Source organism: Uranotaenia lowii, chromosome 3 (genome assembly GCF_029784155.1).
Source record: "Uranotaenia lowii strain MFRU-FL chromosome 3, ASM2978415v1, whole genome shotgun sequence".
NCBI classification, from domain to species: domain Eukaryota; kingdom Metazoa; phylum Arthropoda; class Insecta; order Diptera; family Culicidae; genus Uranotaenia; species Uranotaenia lowii.
The window spans coordinates 99,119,904-99,137,779 of record NC_073693.1 but is presented as its reverse complement, the minus strand read 5'-3'; the positions used below and the strand labels follow the sequence as shown (position 1 = coordinate 99,137,779).

Genomic DNA, 17,876 nt, shown 5'->3' with positions numbered 1-17,876 from the left:
TGAAAGGTGATTCGAGAGGACAGCTTGAGTAACTAATGAGGAAACAAGCGAGTTGAGAGAGCAGCTTGAAATCCAAAGGCGAGTTGTGAAGACGATTGTATCCCATTTACCCGAAAACCATTGCCCAGAATGAATTTTTCCCAGAATGACAAATACCCGAAATCAAACCCCAGAATGAACCATTTCCAAGAAAAAAATTGCCCAGAATGCACCATTTACCAGAATTTTTTTTCCCAGAACGGACCTTTCCCAGAATTTTTTTCCCCAGAATGGAACATTTACCAGAATGGCACAAATCCCAGATTTTTTCCCCTAGTATTTTTATTTGTTTTTTTTTCTAATGAATTCTTGAATATTTCATATGATTCAAAATTATTTTTTTTTAAATGATTTTTTATATGAAACTACGACTTTGAAATTTTCTAACGAAATTTATTTTAGAACCAATATTGTGCTTTGTCTATGGTTTGGGTACTTTAATTGATTCAATGCTTACCATGGTCCTTTAAAAAACCGTTTTGGTATCCGACTCCTCAAGCTGCGCGTTCGAACTTGAAAGACGTTTTGTCCTTCACGCTGTCGCGTGGCGGACAGGACTGAGAGATCACCACTAGCTTTCACGCAGACCTAGGAAGCCCCGGCAGACCTAGACCAATGTCTTAGGGCCGCCGCTTCCGACGGCGGGTCGGCGGCCTCCTCGGATTTGGGAGCTTCGGCGGCTTTGTGCCGCCTCAGCCCCTTCATCCTCGTTGGTTGCGGCTTTGCCGCAAAAGAATAAAGTTATGAAACCCCATTTTTTTTGTAACAATTCCTTTTTTCTAAATAATTTCTAGTAAGGATAAATGTTTTCAATTTTCTGGGAAATGGTTCTTCTGGCGAAAAAATTTCTGGTACATGGTTCATTCTGGTGAAAAAATTTCTGGGAAATGGTACATTCTGGCGAAAATTTTTCTGGGGAATGGTTCGTCTGGGGAAAAAAATTCTGGGGAATGGTTCTTTCTGGCGATTGGAATTCTGGGGATTTTTCATTCTGGGCAATGGTTTTCGGGTAAATGGAGTACAACCGTGAGGACTGCCCGAGTAATTGTTGAAAGACAAGCAAGTTGAGAGGACAGCTTGAACCCATAAGGCGAGTTGAGAGGACAGGCTAAGTTTTTTATGAGAAATCAAGCGAGTTGAGAGGACAGCTTGAAATCGAAAGGCGAAGCCTGAGTAATCGATTTTAAAATGAGCGAGTAATCGATTTAAAAATGAGCGAGTCGAGAAAACAGTTTGAAATCGAATGGCGAGTTGAGAAAATAGCTGAGTGATTGATGAAAAATCAAGCGAGTTAAGGGGACAGCTTGAAATCGAAAGGCGAGTTAAGAAGACAGCCTGAGTAATTGTTGAAAAACAAGCGAGTCGAGAGGACAGCTTGAAATCAAAAAGCTAGTTGAGAGGACATCCTAAGGTATTGATGAGAAATCAAGCGAGTTGAGAGGACAGCTTGAAATCGAAAGGCGAGTTGAGAGGACAGCATGAGTGACAAAACAAGCGAATTGAAAGGACAACTTTAAATTTAAAGGCGAGTATAAAGGAAGTGAAAAGTTTGAAATGCGTTTAGAGAATACCATTATAGCACGCTGGGAGAACAGCTTAAGTTCCAGAAAAATCAATGATCAATGTTACGGATAGTATGAGATGAGAGTAAGCTGTGACGAAATCGAAAGAACTAGTTGGATTCATTGTTTCAAATTTCGAGTCGAGAGGACAAATTGAAAGTAAAACAGTCGAGTCAAGAGGACAACCCAAGCATTTCACCGATTAAAACCGAGCAGGTTGAAAGCACAGCTTCAGAAAAAAATAATTAGAAAAATGTGAAATATTGGCTTTTTCAATCCAACACAGAGTTCAGAGGTGTAATTGCCAAATTATAACACCGTTTTCACATCAGTTCATTGAAAGTTTATTTTTTATTTACATAGTATTCCGTCTCACGACATAACTTGACGAACATAATTCCTAAAATTCACTCGGTTCATAGCAACCGTTCTCCAATTTCTCGGGCACCCCACGTTCGCCAGATCACGCTCCACTTGGTCTAACCACCTCCCTCGTTGCGCCCCCGCTCGTCTTGTTCCTACCGGATTCGTAGCGAACACCTGTTTTGCAGGACAGTCGCCCGGCATTCTCGCAACATGTCCCGCCCAGCGTATCCGGCCAGCCTTCACCACCTTCTGGATACTGGGTTCGCCGTAGAGTCGCGCGAGCTCGTGGTTCATCCTTCGCCTCCACACTCCGTTCTCCTGTACGCCGCCAAAGATGGTTCTTAACACTCGTCGCTCAAATACTCCGAGTGTACGCAGGTCCTCCTCGAGCAATATCCATGTCTCGTGCCCGTAGAGAACAACCGGTCTAATAAGCGTCATATACAGGTTACACTTCGTGCGAGGGCTAAGTCTTCTCGACCGCAGTTGCTTGTGGAGTCCAAAGTAAGCACGACTTCCGCTGATAATTCGCCTCCGGGTCTCACGGCTGGTGTCATTGTCTGCGGTCACCAGTGAGCCGAGATAGACAAAGTCTTCGACTATCTCCAGCTCGTCGCCGTCGATCATGACCTTGTTATTACTGGACAAGCGGGTTCGGTCGGTCTCGGATCCGCAGGCCAGCATGTACTTCGTCTTGGACGTATTAATCATCAACCCAATCCTTCCTGCTTCGCGTTTCAGTTTGCGGTAGATCTCCTCCACCGCCGCAGATGATCTGCCGACTATATCAATGTCATCGGCAAAGCAGATAAGTTGACTGGATCTGTTCAAAATCGTGCCCCGCATTTCGCCCACCGCTCGTCGAATAACACCTTCTAGCGCCACGTTGAACATCATGCAGGATAGACCATCACCTTGTCGAAGCCTCCTGCGGGATTCGAATGAACTCGACAATTCACCCGAAATCCGCACACAGCACTGCGTTCCATCCATCATCGCCTTGATCAGTCTGATCAGCTTCCCGGAAAAGCCGTTCTCGTCCATGATTTTCCATAGCTCGTTACGGTCGATCGTGTCGTATGCGACTTTGAAGTCGATGAATAGATGGTGCGTAGGGACTTGGTGTTCCCGGCATTTTTGGAGAATTTGCCGTAATGTGAATATCTGGTCCGTCGTAGACCGTCCCTCCATGAAGCCGGCCTGATGACTTCCCACGAATCTGTTTGCTTGTGGCGTTAGGCGGCGAAGTAGGATTCGGGACAACACTTTGTAGGCGGCATTGAGGACAGTGATCGCACGGTAGTTCTCACAGTCCAATTTGTCGCCCTTCTTGTAGATGGGGCATATTACCCCCTCCTTCCACTCCTCCGGTAGCTGTTCTATGTCCCAGATCCGGATTATCAACCGGTGTAGGCAATCGGCCAACCTGTCCGGGCCCATTTTGATGAGTTCAGCCGCGATGCCATCCTTCCCAGCCGACTTGTTTCTATTCAACTGGCGAATGGCTTCCTTAACTTCACTCATCGTTGGGAGTGGCTCCTCTTCGTCGTTGGCTACGCCGGCGATGTACCTTCCCCCACCGTCTTGATCTCCTGCATGTGCGCCGTTCAGGTGTTCATCGAAGTGCTGCTTCCACCTTTTGATCACCTCACGATTGTCCGTCAGGATACCCCCGTCCTTATCCCGGCACATTTCGGCTTGCGGCACAAAGCCTTTGCGGGATGCGTTGAGTTTCTGATAGAACTTTCGTGTTTCTTGGGAACGATGCAGCTGCTCCAGCTCCTCGAGCTCCTCCTCCTCCAGGCGGCGCTTTTTCTCCTGGAAAAGTCGGACTCGCTGCCTCTTCCGCTGTCGGTGATTTTCCACATTTCGACGGGTGCCTCTTTGCACTACTGCCGCCCGTGCGGCATTCTCTTCGTCCATCACCCTCCTACACTCCTCGTCGAACCAGTCGTTCCGTCGAGATCGCTCCACATAACCGATGATGTTCTCCGCAGCACTGTTAATGGCTGTCTTGATGGTATCCCAACAGTCCTCGAGAGGGGCTTCGTCAAGCTCGCCCTCTGCCGGCAGCGCTGCTTCGACCGATTGCGCGTAGTCTGCCGCGACCTCTGGTTACTTCAGTCGCGCGACATTTAACCGAGGCAGGCGCCGGTTTCGCGTGTTGTTCACTACGGAGAGTTTTGGGCGCAACTTCACCATCACCAGATAATGGTCCGACTCGATGTTGGCGCCCCGACAGGATCTGACGTCGATGATGTCCGAAAAGTGCCGGCTGTCGATCAAAACGTGGTCGATCTGTGATTGCGTTTGGTACGGTGATCTCCAGGTGTACTTGTGTGGGAGGCGGTGCTGGAAAAAGGTACTACGTACGGCCATTCGTTTGGAGGCGGCGAAATCAATAAGTCTGAGGCCGTTTTCGTTGGTCAGCTGGTGTGCACTGAACCTTCCAATTGTCGGTTTGAATTCCTCCTCCTGGCCGACCTGAGCATTGAAATCCCCGATGACGATCTTGATATCATGTTTTGGGCAACGGTCGTATTCACGCTCCAGCTGCGCGTAAAATTCGTCTTTGTCGTCACCGGTACTTCCGAGGTGAGGGCTGTGCACGTTGATGATGCTGATGTTGAAGTTCATTGAAAGTATTCATGGCCAAGTTGTTAAGAACAAAAACAAACTAGTTTGAAATTTAATCAGTAAACGTCGAAATATTTAAAGTTGTATTGATGGATTATCATTGAAAAAATGTCTTTGTTAAGGAGGAAAAAGAACTAAAAATATTCAAATTAACTCACAAATAAGCATTAAACTAGCCATTGAAAAAAAAAAGATTTTCAAATTTTCGAAATTTCGTGTTTTCTCGAAATAAACGTTATGGCACTGGTTCCAAAGGCCTCAATTCATTGTTGATACATCTTACACTTATACCCATTTGGCTCTAAGTCCTGTTCCATGGAAACCTCACATCTGAAATAAAGAAATTAGGTTTAGCTCCTGAAAAGCCAAACGACCACATAAAGGTCCGCTTAATAAACATATGTTTGAGTAATCCTGAAACAGCACGTTGTTTTCAACAGATCCAACTAAAATTCTGAAATTTTGTTTTTGTTTCGATTATAGTCATTTTACCATTTTTATGGCATTCGCAACTTTATATCAACATTGTTACTGGCAGGCTGTTATTAAGAAATTTATCCGGCCGATACAACTGTGTTCGAACTCGCGGACATCGGCTCTAGAGCAACTGACTTGCCAACTGAGCTACATCACAAGTCCAAAATCCTAAACATGTAAATAAACACTCCAACGGAGCTTCACTGACTCCAATCCCTATCTAAAGCAGCAGTGACTCATGGCTCATAAGTCTCTTGAGAAAAGTACAACACCAGCCAGTCAGCGATAAACATCGCTGTTTATTCCACAAATGCAAACTCAATCCAAACGCCAGACCCAAACAACACCATCAACAAACTAACTGAACCGAACGAGGAGCATCCATCCAATCGAATCGATCGACAGCGAAGAGCTGCATCAATTCTACATATAAACCTGTCTCGAAGAAATTTGTTTGTACAATCAATAAATTGTGCTAGCTACTGCACTCTGAATATTCCTAGAGTAAGAACAGAGGGTTACTGAAGTTTATTTCCCATCGATTCTGTCTTTCGCTTGACCTGACTTAGTAGACCGGACTAAGTAAGTCAACCGGGAGCTAAGCACCAATTCAGTTTAGAATTTTCACGAGCTGTAGCAACAAGAACTTCGAAGAATAACCAAGTGTGTGATGCGTGTGGCGTTTTACCTGACTTAGTGACTAACGTTCACTAACTTTCTGAGTTCGGTAAACAAATTTTCCGCGATCGGTGCAAACAAACGTCATCCCTATAAAGTTTTCATTTGATGACGTCTGCCGTTTCTCGCTCAAGTGTATGTGGGAGTGAGTTTTCCCTCTTGGCGCCGTTTAACGGATCCAAAAAAACGATGCTGGGCAGACGGCCCCAAACCAGAAAACCCTCGGTGAAAAACGGATTCCTCTCGGAAAGGAAAATAATACGCTTCTCCGGAAATTTTCCACTCCCCGCGCTTGATTCTCCATCCCCAAATCGGTCGTTAATTTCAATGTGAGCGAGATCTCGGGCTCGAGATCGAGATCAAATTGAAACTTCGCGGCGACATTACTACAGTTTGCCACTGGCTTGCCTCAAATAATATACCAAAGCTAACCTTTTCAATAATTGCCACAGCATCTCGCGCGCGCTGAATCGCCACAAACTTGGTTTGACTTGGCTTGGCTTGCGTTTAGTGAAATCGTTCCATCAGCTCTCAGTTCCAAATCATAATCGCGTCGCGTCGAGTGTCCCGCAATCGCAAAAACAGTTCCTAAGCTCTAATTAAGCTGCGTTGTCGAGTGTCCATTGCAAAAAAAAAGGAGTGTGTGTTATCGTTATCTAGTTAGTTAGTTCGCTCTATAGCTACTTTATTAAATCAAACAAGTTTTATAATGGCCGATGTTGATGTGATGCACACCCAGACCGTGGAGGTCAAGAAGGTGCGCAAGGTCAAGAAGACGACCACCAAGAGGCGTGAATCGTCGGATCAATCCGGTGAAATTACCATCACCGAGGTGGAGCAGACCGACTATCAGACCGGAAACCAGAATGCCATCGAGGATAAGGGGTAACAGTCGCGGAAGCAGCTGGAGAAGAAAAGAGCGCGGGAAGGGTGGGAGCCTCCAGATGGATGTTGTGAAGAGGAGGCTTTCACCCTTCTAGGGTGACCAGTGTGATGTAATCCAGAAGATCGTGGATATTCAAAGGGATAAAAGGAATATGTTGGAGGAACCTTACGCTTATGGAGAAAAGTCAAGAAATTTTATGCTGGAGTTACTGTTTTCAAAGAACATAGCGCTTTAGGGTTTCAATTTATTGCTTGAATTAGAAATGGACTGTTTTCGGTTGCTCTAGCTGATTTTTTTCCTAGGCTGTTAAAGCTTGTATGACTTTTTCCAGAGGTTCAGAGAAATTAAATCATAAAGGAGAGTGAAAGGGACTTGGTCCCTGGGATGACATGATTCATAGACTTTATTTAGAAACCGAGGCTCGCATATAAAAAAAACATAAAATATGGCACAATCCTTAACATTTTTGAACATTTTTGTAGAACATCAAACGTTCTACAAAATAAATTTTTTACATCATGAGATAATTGAGTGTATTTTTGGGCGTGTTTTTCAATTTCAGATGATTTATTGTATAAAAACTTACTGCTGTTAAAGGAAGAAGGGGGGGGGGTCCCATTTAAATTCATATAAAGTGGGATAGAACTCGAACAATTTTCAAACAATTTTGATGAAATTTGGCGCTCATCTAAGTTTTTAAGTAAAAAATGATTCAAAAAAATATGACAAAACTCAAACGATTTGAAGAGATTTCCTTTAAAAATCGATACACAGAAACTTTTTCAACATGCTAAGACGATTAATTGAATTGGCAAACAAGTTTTGGAAAAAAAGATAACTTATTCTATTGAAAGACCATTTTTTTAGAATCAGCTTTCATTATAAATCTATGCTTATACAAATGAATGTTTATCTGTCTGCCTGTTCCTGTAGATTCGGAAACTTCTGAACCGATGAACATGAAAATTGCGTATTTAGCCGTTTTCAAAACCGAAGCTATTTCTAGAATACTTTCGAATCCCTCAGAATTAAAAGAGAGGGGGAGCGGGCTCCCATAATATAATTTGAAAGTATAGCTACAATCAATATACAATTTTCGGAAATTACTGAACCGATCAACGTGAAATTTGGTTTCAGCCTTTTTCCGAGACTAGGAATGGTTCCCATAATACTTTCAAACCCCTCAGAATTAAACGGGAGAGGGGGGGCTCTCATACAAAATAACAAAAAATACTACAAAATTCAAACATGTTTTGAATATTTTTTCTTTAAAATTGATAAACGTAAGAGTTCTGACTTGATGATCTGAATTATTGAATTGATAAATAAGTTTTTACATAATTTGATGAAATATTGACTGTTCCAATTTCAATGAATAAAGACTCTCGTCTATGTATATAAAAATTTATCAAATGAATGAATGAATTCAAAATGCTCCCACCTTAAAGAGGGGGGTTCCAATACAAAATAAGTAAAAAAATATGGCAGAAGCCATACGATTTTGAGGCCATAAAATTTTCTACAAATTCAAATTTCTACATCCTGAGATGATTTGGTTTATTGTTGGATAAATTTTGACATATTCAGACAACTTTTTGTATTGAAACCCTGCAGCCATTTTTGAATTTTTAAAAGAGGGAATTCCCTGTTAAATCCAAATAAAATGAGATAAAACTCAAACAATTTTCAAAATGTTTGGATACAATTAAGCACATATCTTCGGTTTAAAGTAATAAGATACTTCAATATATTATAAGGCCTTTCCCGTTTTCTAGAAGGGAGCTCCCATAAAAAATAACCAAAAATATGACAAAACGGTTTTATCCAACGGTTAGGAGTCCACAATTCGCCGCTCGTCTGTGGTATACAACATATTATTTTTGTATAATAGATTAATTTTAACCTTTTTACATTTTTGCACGGATAAAAAGGAATAATTATCATCCATTTTAAGTATAATAATTTTACCGAATTTAATTTTCTCCATGGATGAGGTAGCAAAGCACACCGGGTCAGCAAATACTAAATAAACGTACCATATAATGGAACATCCACTACATTGAAAAAATGTTTTTGCACATTCACAGAGGGTTCACAATGTTATGGTATAATGAGACAATTTTTATGTAGAAGTATTGCACCAATCGAATAACTTTCAAGTGATTTTGCTTAAATTTTGATTCAAAACAAGTTTTTACATAATAAGATTTTTTATTAAATTGAAACCTTATCCCAAAACATTCACCTTATATTCAAATATCTTCTTGTATCAATTCGTCGTTTTCGATTGAATTTGTCCACAAATAAAACAAAATATTACCGATTTTTGAATATTCATTTATACAAATTTAAAACCATTGATTATAATTGAAAGAAAGTTTATTTCAATAAAAAAAAATTTTGACCAACTTGACTTTTTATTTGGAAGGGGTACATCGTGTCAGCTTGTAGAGTATAAAAAAACTTTAGATATAATTCTCAATTTTTAAAGCCATAGTTGGCTTTATTTATTTAATTAAAAAAAATACACATTATGTACGTATAACTTCATGAATTGCTTTTGAACTTTAATCTAAAGCTTATCGACTGAACACTTGCAATCTAGTTGAAGCTTTTTTTTTAATGAAAGATATTTTAATTCCAGATATTTTGAAATTCCACATATTTTTCTAACATATATGTAGGTCTATGGTGAAATATAGTTTCTAGAATCATTCCAAACAAATAATTCTTGAGCATCCTTCCAAAACGTCGTCAAATCAAAATTCTCTTATATATTCTTCATTTTTAAGTATGGTATGTTCAATAACGCTGTGAGTAGAAACTAGCTCATGTTCTGTTCTCATTTCAAAAACCTTTTAGAAAGGTAGAAACATGAATAGTTTTTTAACAAGAATTAGTTTAATGAGTCAAAACAGTGTATTTTGATCGCAAATCTTCAAAAAATAAAGTTGTTGACCCCCCGATCGATTTTTTTCTTAATAGTGGGCTGGATAAGGTAGAGTCTCCTCTATAAAGTAGCAAATTTTGTAGTGTAAATATCTTATTTTCCATCCCTTCTAGCAATCTGATATAGCTCTTCCCTTTTTGTTATTGGTTTAAAGTCATTATTTTTTTTTAATAATGCAAATATTGAACATTACAACCCAAATTCTTTTCAAAATGTTTCAATTTCGCCATATCTACAGTTCTAAATGAAAGACCAAAGACTCGATTTTGGATAAAAAGTCAGGTTTGTACAATGAAAACCTTACTTAAATTATGTCATTTTTATAATATTTCAAATTTTTGCTGTCCAATATTATCCGGATTTTGCCAAAAATTTGCATTTGTTGTCTAACACAGATATTTTTAAACTTGGAAAGAACAAGGTTGCATTGAACAAGCAGGTTGTTTTAACTTCATTTGTTTAGTTTTTTAACAATTTTAGTTTAAAAAAAACGAACACACGTATAGGATCTCAGTGAAACTGCATTTTTCTTTGAAGAGATCTAAATTCTACTTAAGACTAAAGTGAACATCTTTCAAAGATATAATACCTAGCATCTTATAAATGCTAACACCACCAGCCCACAGAAAAAGTACTATGATGACTTTGACCGAAACCCGATCTCATAATCTCTGGCTTAGAAACGCTATCCTCTAAGCCACGGTCGGAGGCAGTGGCCCTAGTTGATTTTAAAATTTGGATAATGGTCTTCCATTTTTTAAAATACACAGAATTAGGGGTTATTCAATATGAACTGCAGTCCAGTCAAGCAGATGCTCGCTCTTGTTGTATATATCGAGGAGTATACAACACCTGTATTGAGCCTTTATTTATGCAATCATAGCAGATTTGCATATAATTTTTTAAATCTAGTGCCGTCCTGAAAACCCCTAATTTTTTTCCTTTGTGATGTCCTAATTTTTGAAAAACCAACTGGCGCCTCTGCAGACTACATTTGGCTCTATTTGTTTGATAAGATTTCGAGTTTTACCATACAAAATATAAATAAAAAACAGCATCTTTCTTCCCGATCCTGCCCTGAAAAAGGGGATTAAGCAAAATAAAAGCGTGTATGGCTGCCTAGAACCAACTCCCGTGCCCAATTCCTTTTCCATGTGAAATATTGTTCCATTTCTGTGATGAGTTCTCGAGTTTCTGGGAGTTCTCGAATTTCTGGGAGCCCCCCATGCTCTTCCACGCCAAATTTGGTTATATTTGCTTGATAAGTTCTCAAGAGTTGTATTAAACTGTAAACGACCCCACTGAAAGGAGGGAGTGGTACCAAATATAACCAAATATACCATAAACCATTTTTTGTTTTCAAATACACCTCCATGCCAAATTTGGTTCCATTTGCTCGAATTGTTACTCAGTTAGACAAAAAAAATTGTATGAAAAATCTCCACCCCATCCCAACCTACCCCACTCCTTCCAATCTCTCCACTGGAAGAAAGAAGGGGTGTCAAATATTCATTGAAACATTTCTCCTACCCTAATACCATCCCGTGACGAATTTAATTTAATTTAAGAATAAGATAATTATTGTAAAAACAAAAAATGAGTTTGGCTCCTTAAAACCTAAACGTATGAGCCGTTTTAAATTAAGAATTATAAAAAAAAACATCATAGAAATAATTCTCTCACCCTTATACCCTCCCATGCCAAATTTGGTACCAATTGTTTGATCAGTTTTCGAGTTATGCAAACATTTGTCTTTTGTTTAGGTTAGGTTTGGTTCAACGTTTAAAAGGGTTTAAAAAGCTTAATTTTCGTTCAAAACACATTCATGATTTTTTGCAGAATTTTTATGTATCGTTTACATGAGTATATCTGAACTTTGTTTATATGGGAAATATTGTACTGAAAAATCAATATTGCTAATTTATAGATTCTTTAAAGGAAATTTTCTGTTGAAAAATTTTGTCAAAAACCGTAACTTTATATCTTATTAGACAAAAAAGTTATAATCTGTTGAAAAGGGGTGTGTCTTTTGCATTAAAAAACGATTAATTCAACTGATATCATTGTTTGGGCCTGAATGGAGAAAAAGTACAGTTTCATCAACAATATTTCGCCTGTATTCAATCATATTGATGGTTGATTCTCGGCCAACTTTATTTTTTAAATATTCAACTATATTTGTATGATTGGTTTAATACATTCAACTATAAATATGAAAGGTTCAACTACAGTTGTACGATTGATTCAATCATAAATATAATAAATTCAACTATAATATACTGATTGACGTTGGCCATTCAACTTTATATATTGATTGAATCAATTATACTTCTATAATTGATTTTATGCAGAAGGTACACAAAAGTTATGGTTACAAAGAATAATATGATTTTATCGGGAATCAGCACACCAACGGTTTTGGCATTGTCCAGTCATTTCAGCTTTCCGATGAAACGCCATTCGGTGCCACCAACCGGAATGTCTAAGGATTTCTCTAGCGGCATCGATTCCTTCGTTTAGAATTGACCCAAAGGGAGTAAACAAATTTTCACAAGTTTATTTAAACAAACAAATGTATACTACTTAATTATACCTTTGCTGATTTTCTTCTGTTTTTGCCATTGGTAAACACCAGCTGCCTGATTCTGACACACTATAATTACACTTATGTAAACACATGTAATGTTTGGATGTGTATCAATTCATTTAACTATAACACAATCAATCATAAAAATATAGTTGAATTTACTATATTTATAGTTCAATCCCTAGAATCAATCATACATTTGTAGTTGAATCTATCATATTATACCATAACAGTTAAATATTTTATTTCTACAGCTAAATGTAAGAGGTCAACCAGAAATATAAAGTTGAATCTATTATATTTATAGTTGAATGCATAAAACCAATCATACAATTGTAGTTGAGTTTATCTTTTTTACAGTTGAATCAATTATAACATTACAATTGAATATATCATATATTTATAGTAAAATGTGATAGGTCAACCAGGAATGTAAAGAACAATCTATTATATTTATAGTTGAATACATAAAATCAATTATACGATTTTAATTGAATCTATCATATTGACAATTGAATCAATTATATCATTACAGTTTGATTATATTCATAGTTGATTGCGTAAGGTCAATCATTAGTTTTTAGTTAAGTTAATTATATTTATGGTTGGATGTGAAAATATCAGCTACGATGATTGGTATAACCAGCTAAAATAATAAGAATAATAAATAGTGATCTTTTTTCTTCGTGTAGCGAGATATAGTATGAACAATTTTTGAAAACTTCAGAGAAAAACCACCTGAAAACTTTTTAGATCAATAATCATCAAATTTATTAACAACTCAATTTGGATTTGTACATGTTTTTGAAAATATATGAAGAGTTTTTGCACCATTTATTACAAAAAAGTGAATCTATAGAGTATACAAGTTTTGTACAAGCTATTGGGCCGAATAAACGATTTAAAATATACATAAATTGGTATCTATTGCAATCGATCAAAGTGTCAACAATAACATGTGCATTGAAGGCAAAACAAAAATACTTTTATTCTCCTACTTCTTGTTCAAAATTGAAATTATATGCTCGAGTAGTTTCAACTTGGAAACATCGATATGATGTCACGTCAGCTATTAATTGAGGTTCATTTTAATTTTGGGAATATATTTGGTTTCTTCATTTAGTCTTGGCAAAGGTACTGGTAGACTTGAACATTTTTGAAGAATATTTAAGAAGCTTCGGAGAAGCAAATCAAAATGATTAATGCTAAATTGGAGATTGCAGTCACAAAACTCTCATCTGTTGTTACAATTCAAACAAAAAATTTGAACTCCAGTTCTGTTTTCCTTTTTTGGATTCCAGTTGATGTTTTTTTTAAAATTTATTGCTCATCCCAAGAACAAGCAGACGATTACTTTCATCATGCGTGCTACCACTTCCTTGAAACGTCGAATAAAAAACTTTAAGATCGTGCAAAAATGAATTATTAAAAGTCAAACTGTCAGCAGCCAGACTACGTACAAACCATCGATGTGCGATGATACTTTATTGGTACAATATTTTCAAAGGGATCAGCTTGTTTGTAGATTTGACTCACTACTCTTTGACGACGGAGAAAAAGGAAGATGCCAACACGTGACATTGCAAAGCTTCTTTTACCCGCAACAGGCTAGATGTTACTCGTTGTTGTTTGGTGCAAGATCTTTCGAGCGTATCGGCACATTTTGTCGAACGAAGCTGGCTGGAGGAATTGATCGCTTGAGTTATGTGAAGTTGCAATTTTATCTGCTACTGTCTCGTCTGGTTTGCTTGCTGATGTGTATGATGGTTTTGCATTGGCCTTAGGATGATCTCATCCTTCGCCTGGCTAAATATTGGCATAGATATCGCATTTCACTTAAACTGACAATTATTCTCTAGAGTCTTATTTCAATTGTATTCTAAGGTAGAATTCAAAGCTGTTTGTCGTAGCAATTGAGTTGTTTACGAAATATTCTGAGGGGGTTTAGCCCAGCAAAATATGCGTTTACTTGACATTTTTTTTACTGTTTGTTAAATAAAATTAGTTTACAAAAGTCAGTGCTAAGCAATGTTTTATTAAGTTGTTTATTAACACAGTAATCAGTTAATCCACTAAACTTTCTTGTGTAAGAGACCTCTTAACCATTCCTCAAACAATCACTCAACAATGTTGCTAGAAGCCAATCTTTCGTACATATGTTACATTGCCACTCGAGGTGTTGCTGAAGGAAAGAAAATTAAACACACAAAAATCTCCCGAGAAAAGCATGATGCATTTGGCGGGCCAACCCACGCAACAAACCCATCAGTTTGAGTTCAAGTCGCGTTTTTGCACCCGTCTCGCACCCGTGACCGAGTTTTTCACACACGTCGAAAACCGCACGCTGCGCTGCACGGCTTTTCACATTTTCACGCGCGCTCGTTCGGATGGAAAAACATTTCGCACCCCACCTTTTCACGATTTGTGTGTGCTGGCTGAGTGCGCGCGATCCATTTCAGCCGGATGCTAAATTTAGTTTTGGCTCATTTTTTTTCCTCCCCAAATGCAAATTCTCCTGCTGGCGAAGGGGAAAGATCGGAAGGTGGATTTATGTTTGCATCAGCCGAGCGACATTTGGCCATTGCGAATGATTTCGGGGCCCCAGCAGAATGGTGTTTGACAGCTGGATGGAATCCATTTTCGCGGCAGCCGCCAAACGATTCGCGGATGCGTTACGATCCAAAAAATATGATGAAGGTCGAAGGATCAAACCGGGTTGGAAATGTTGACTTTCGAGTGATCTTGAGAGATCAAACGAAACGTTACAATGTGCAATGGGTCTTGCTGGTGGAATTGTTGATAGATTTCCATTGGCTGTTAATGGAGGAAGGTCTATACACACAAGTCTCAGGGAATAACACATATTGTATCCAGAATCATATAAAAGTATCCTAACTCAAGACGTCGAATATTTTCGGACCACATTTTGGCCTTCTGGCGAAAATTCCCACTTTCAAACAATGTACCTTTTAATGTACATAAAATAGGGCACTGAATCTGAAAGTGATATTCAAAAAAATCTTAGTATTTAGAACAGTTTTTGAGTAACGCACCGAAAATAAAAAAGGACTTGTTCATAGATTCAAACAAGGCACTGATTAGAAATTTTGCTGCCAGCCATAAGGTGAGAACACGCTCTATTGTTGTAAATTATTCAGCAAACCAAATAGTCCTTGACAGACGTCAATCAATTCTTGGTGATCATAGCGCCATCTGCATGTCAGTTTTATAACATCTAACGTTTTGATGATCACAGTGCCATCTGGACGCCATTTGCTAAAATCATATATTTGAATTCCTTGTTGCCATCATGACGGATGATAATGTTAACCAAAAAATTCTATCGAAGATGAGTCGCAAGTTCGATGAAATAACTGATCAAATAATCCGTAGCCAGGATTTTATGTCAACTATGGTAGACAAAACGCTTACTAAACTGCAGGTTCTGGCTGATGAAATACGTGAACTTAAAAGGGAAAATACTTGTTTGAAAAAAACCCTTAATGATTCAATCGACTATTCAAAATCTCTGGAGGAACGACTTCAGTCTTTGGAATCCTCAATTAACAACCAGGATAAAGCTTCCGTTGCTCGCAACTTAATTATAACGGGTATCCCTGAAGTACGCAATGAGATATTACCAGAAGTTGTTCAAAAAACTCTATCTGCGTTCAGATGTAGTATCCCTGGAGACTCTATAGTCTCATGTGAGAGATTTAAATCTAACGCTTCAACAAAAAACATACCACCTATTCGTGTTGTTCTAAGAAATCCGTCTACTAAATTGAAGGTTCTTGAGGACAAACGTAGATATGGTCGTCTTCACGTGAGTGAACTTAAGATAGCTACCTCGGAATCTCAACTCTGTCAATCTAACGTTTCTGTTCGAAGTGAAATAACTCCTTTCAATTATGGACTCCTCCAAAAATTGCGATGCAAGCAAAAACAGCTTAATATTGCTTACATCTGGCCAGGTGCTGATGGAAATATACTTTTAAGAAGGACTCCAAATTCCAAACCAATAGCAATTCGATCTCATTCTGATATGAAGAATATTTAAAGCACTAAGATCGCTAAGTAGTGCGGCCTAGACACAACTCCATATGGCCGATGAATCGCTGACAAATGTTAGTACAAATATCTTCTGCGAATCTGTAGATGATATTTTACCCATCAATCTTCACATGAAAACTAAATTGCTACAGCTGAATATTCGTGGGATGAATAATGTAGAAAAGTTCGATTCATTTAAAATCTTCCTAGACAGTTTGCAAACAAATATCGATATCGTTGTAATAAGCGAAACCTGGCTAAAGAAAAAGAACACTGCTTTCTATAACTTACCGGGTTATAAAGCCGTTTTTTCGTCTCGTTGTGGTCATGGTGGTGGTCTTGCTGTATACGTAAGAGATGGAGTTAAGTTCAATATAAAAAGAAACACTCAAGATGAAGGATATCATCATATCGGAATTGATATGATACTGAATGGAAAACCAATGACTGTTCACGGAATCTATAGGCCTCCAGACTATAATCTGTCTAGACTGCTTAACCAACTAGAACAGATTCTTTCGGAAGCAGATTCCAGTAAACCCACTTTTATTTTGGGTGATCTCAATGTCCCAATCAACAGAATAAACGATCAATCAGTCCTACAATACCAGAGTCTCTTAAATTGTTTCGGTCTCTCTGTTGCTAATAGCGTAATCACTAGACCTTCTAGCAATAATCTGCTGGATCACTGCATAGTGCTATTTAGCGATCTAAATGCTATTACTAATTGCACATTTGAATGCGATCTCAGCGACCACAGGCCAGTTCTCACTACATACAGCAATAAAAGACCTGTACGAAAAGTCACAGTGTTATCACATCGGCGTACCAATTGGGAACAAGTGTCTAGAGACTTTGTTGACTTTCTCAGAACCCCTGACTTACAGAATCGAGATCCTAACGCCACATTACACTCGATAACAGAACACTATCAGCAACTTCTAGAAACTCATACCAGCACTTCGACAGTAACAGTTAAAATGAAAAAAACATGTCCTTGGATGACTTTAGAGGTATGGCGCCTCACAAAATCAAGAGATAAGATCCTAAGTAGGTGGAGACGTAATCCTAGCGACCACAATGCTACTGAGCAAGTTAAGCAGATAAATAAACAACTACAGTGTGCCAAACGAAAGGCAAAACTAGATTACCATGAACAATTGCTGAATACATCCAACACGAAAATTCTATGGAAACGCATAAATGACTTAATTGGTAAAAAAATCAAATCTGATGATCTGGTATTGAACATACAAGGACAATCTGTGAGTAACCCGATAGTCGTGGCTAACGCTTTTAATGACTTCTTCACCTCAATCGGACAGCATCTTGCCAATCAACACCACACATCAGGGAATATCAATGAATATGGCACAATTGAGCGTAGCAGGAATTCCATATTTCTTAGGCCAACTACAGTTGAAGAAGTGATAACGGTCATATCCAAATTAGATTCTACAAAAGCTCCTGGAGTAGACTGCTTCCCCGTTTCAGCACTTAAAACTCATCACAGAGAGCTAGCGCCTATTCTAACTTCGACTTTCAATGATAGTCTATGTATAGGTCAGTACCCTGAATGCTTGAAACTTGCTGTCGTTAGTCCTGTGTTCAAATCTGGCGATCCCAAAGATATTAATAGCT

At 38.4% G+C, this 17,876-nt stretch overlaps 1 protein-coding gene across 5 annotated transcripts in view; it reads left to right on the top strand.

Annotated features, from left to right (window-relative positions):
* Positions 1 to 17,876, top strand: part of LOC129756924 (four and a half LIM domains protein 2) — a 495,033-nt gene that overhangs the window by 409,025 nt on the left and 68,132 nt on the right. Inside the window, exon 1 of one of the 5 annotated variants that reach the window (XM_055753989.1) lies at positions 6,132 to 6,644. The exons of the other annotated variants lie outside the window; for them this stretch is intronic. Within the exon in view, the coding sequence (XP_055609964.1) occupies positions 6,469 to 6,644 (176 nt within the window). The 5' untranslated portion in view covers positions 6,132 to 6,468. Of the gene's footprint in view, positions 1 to 6,131; positions 6,645 to 17,876 lie in introns of those variants that run through there. 5 annotated transcript variants of the gene reach the window in all.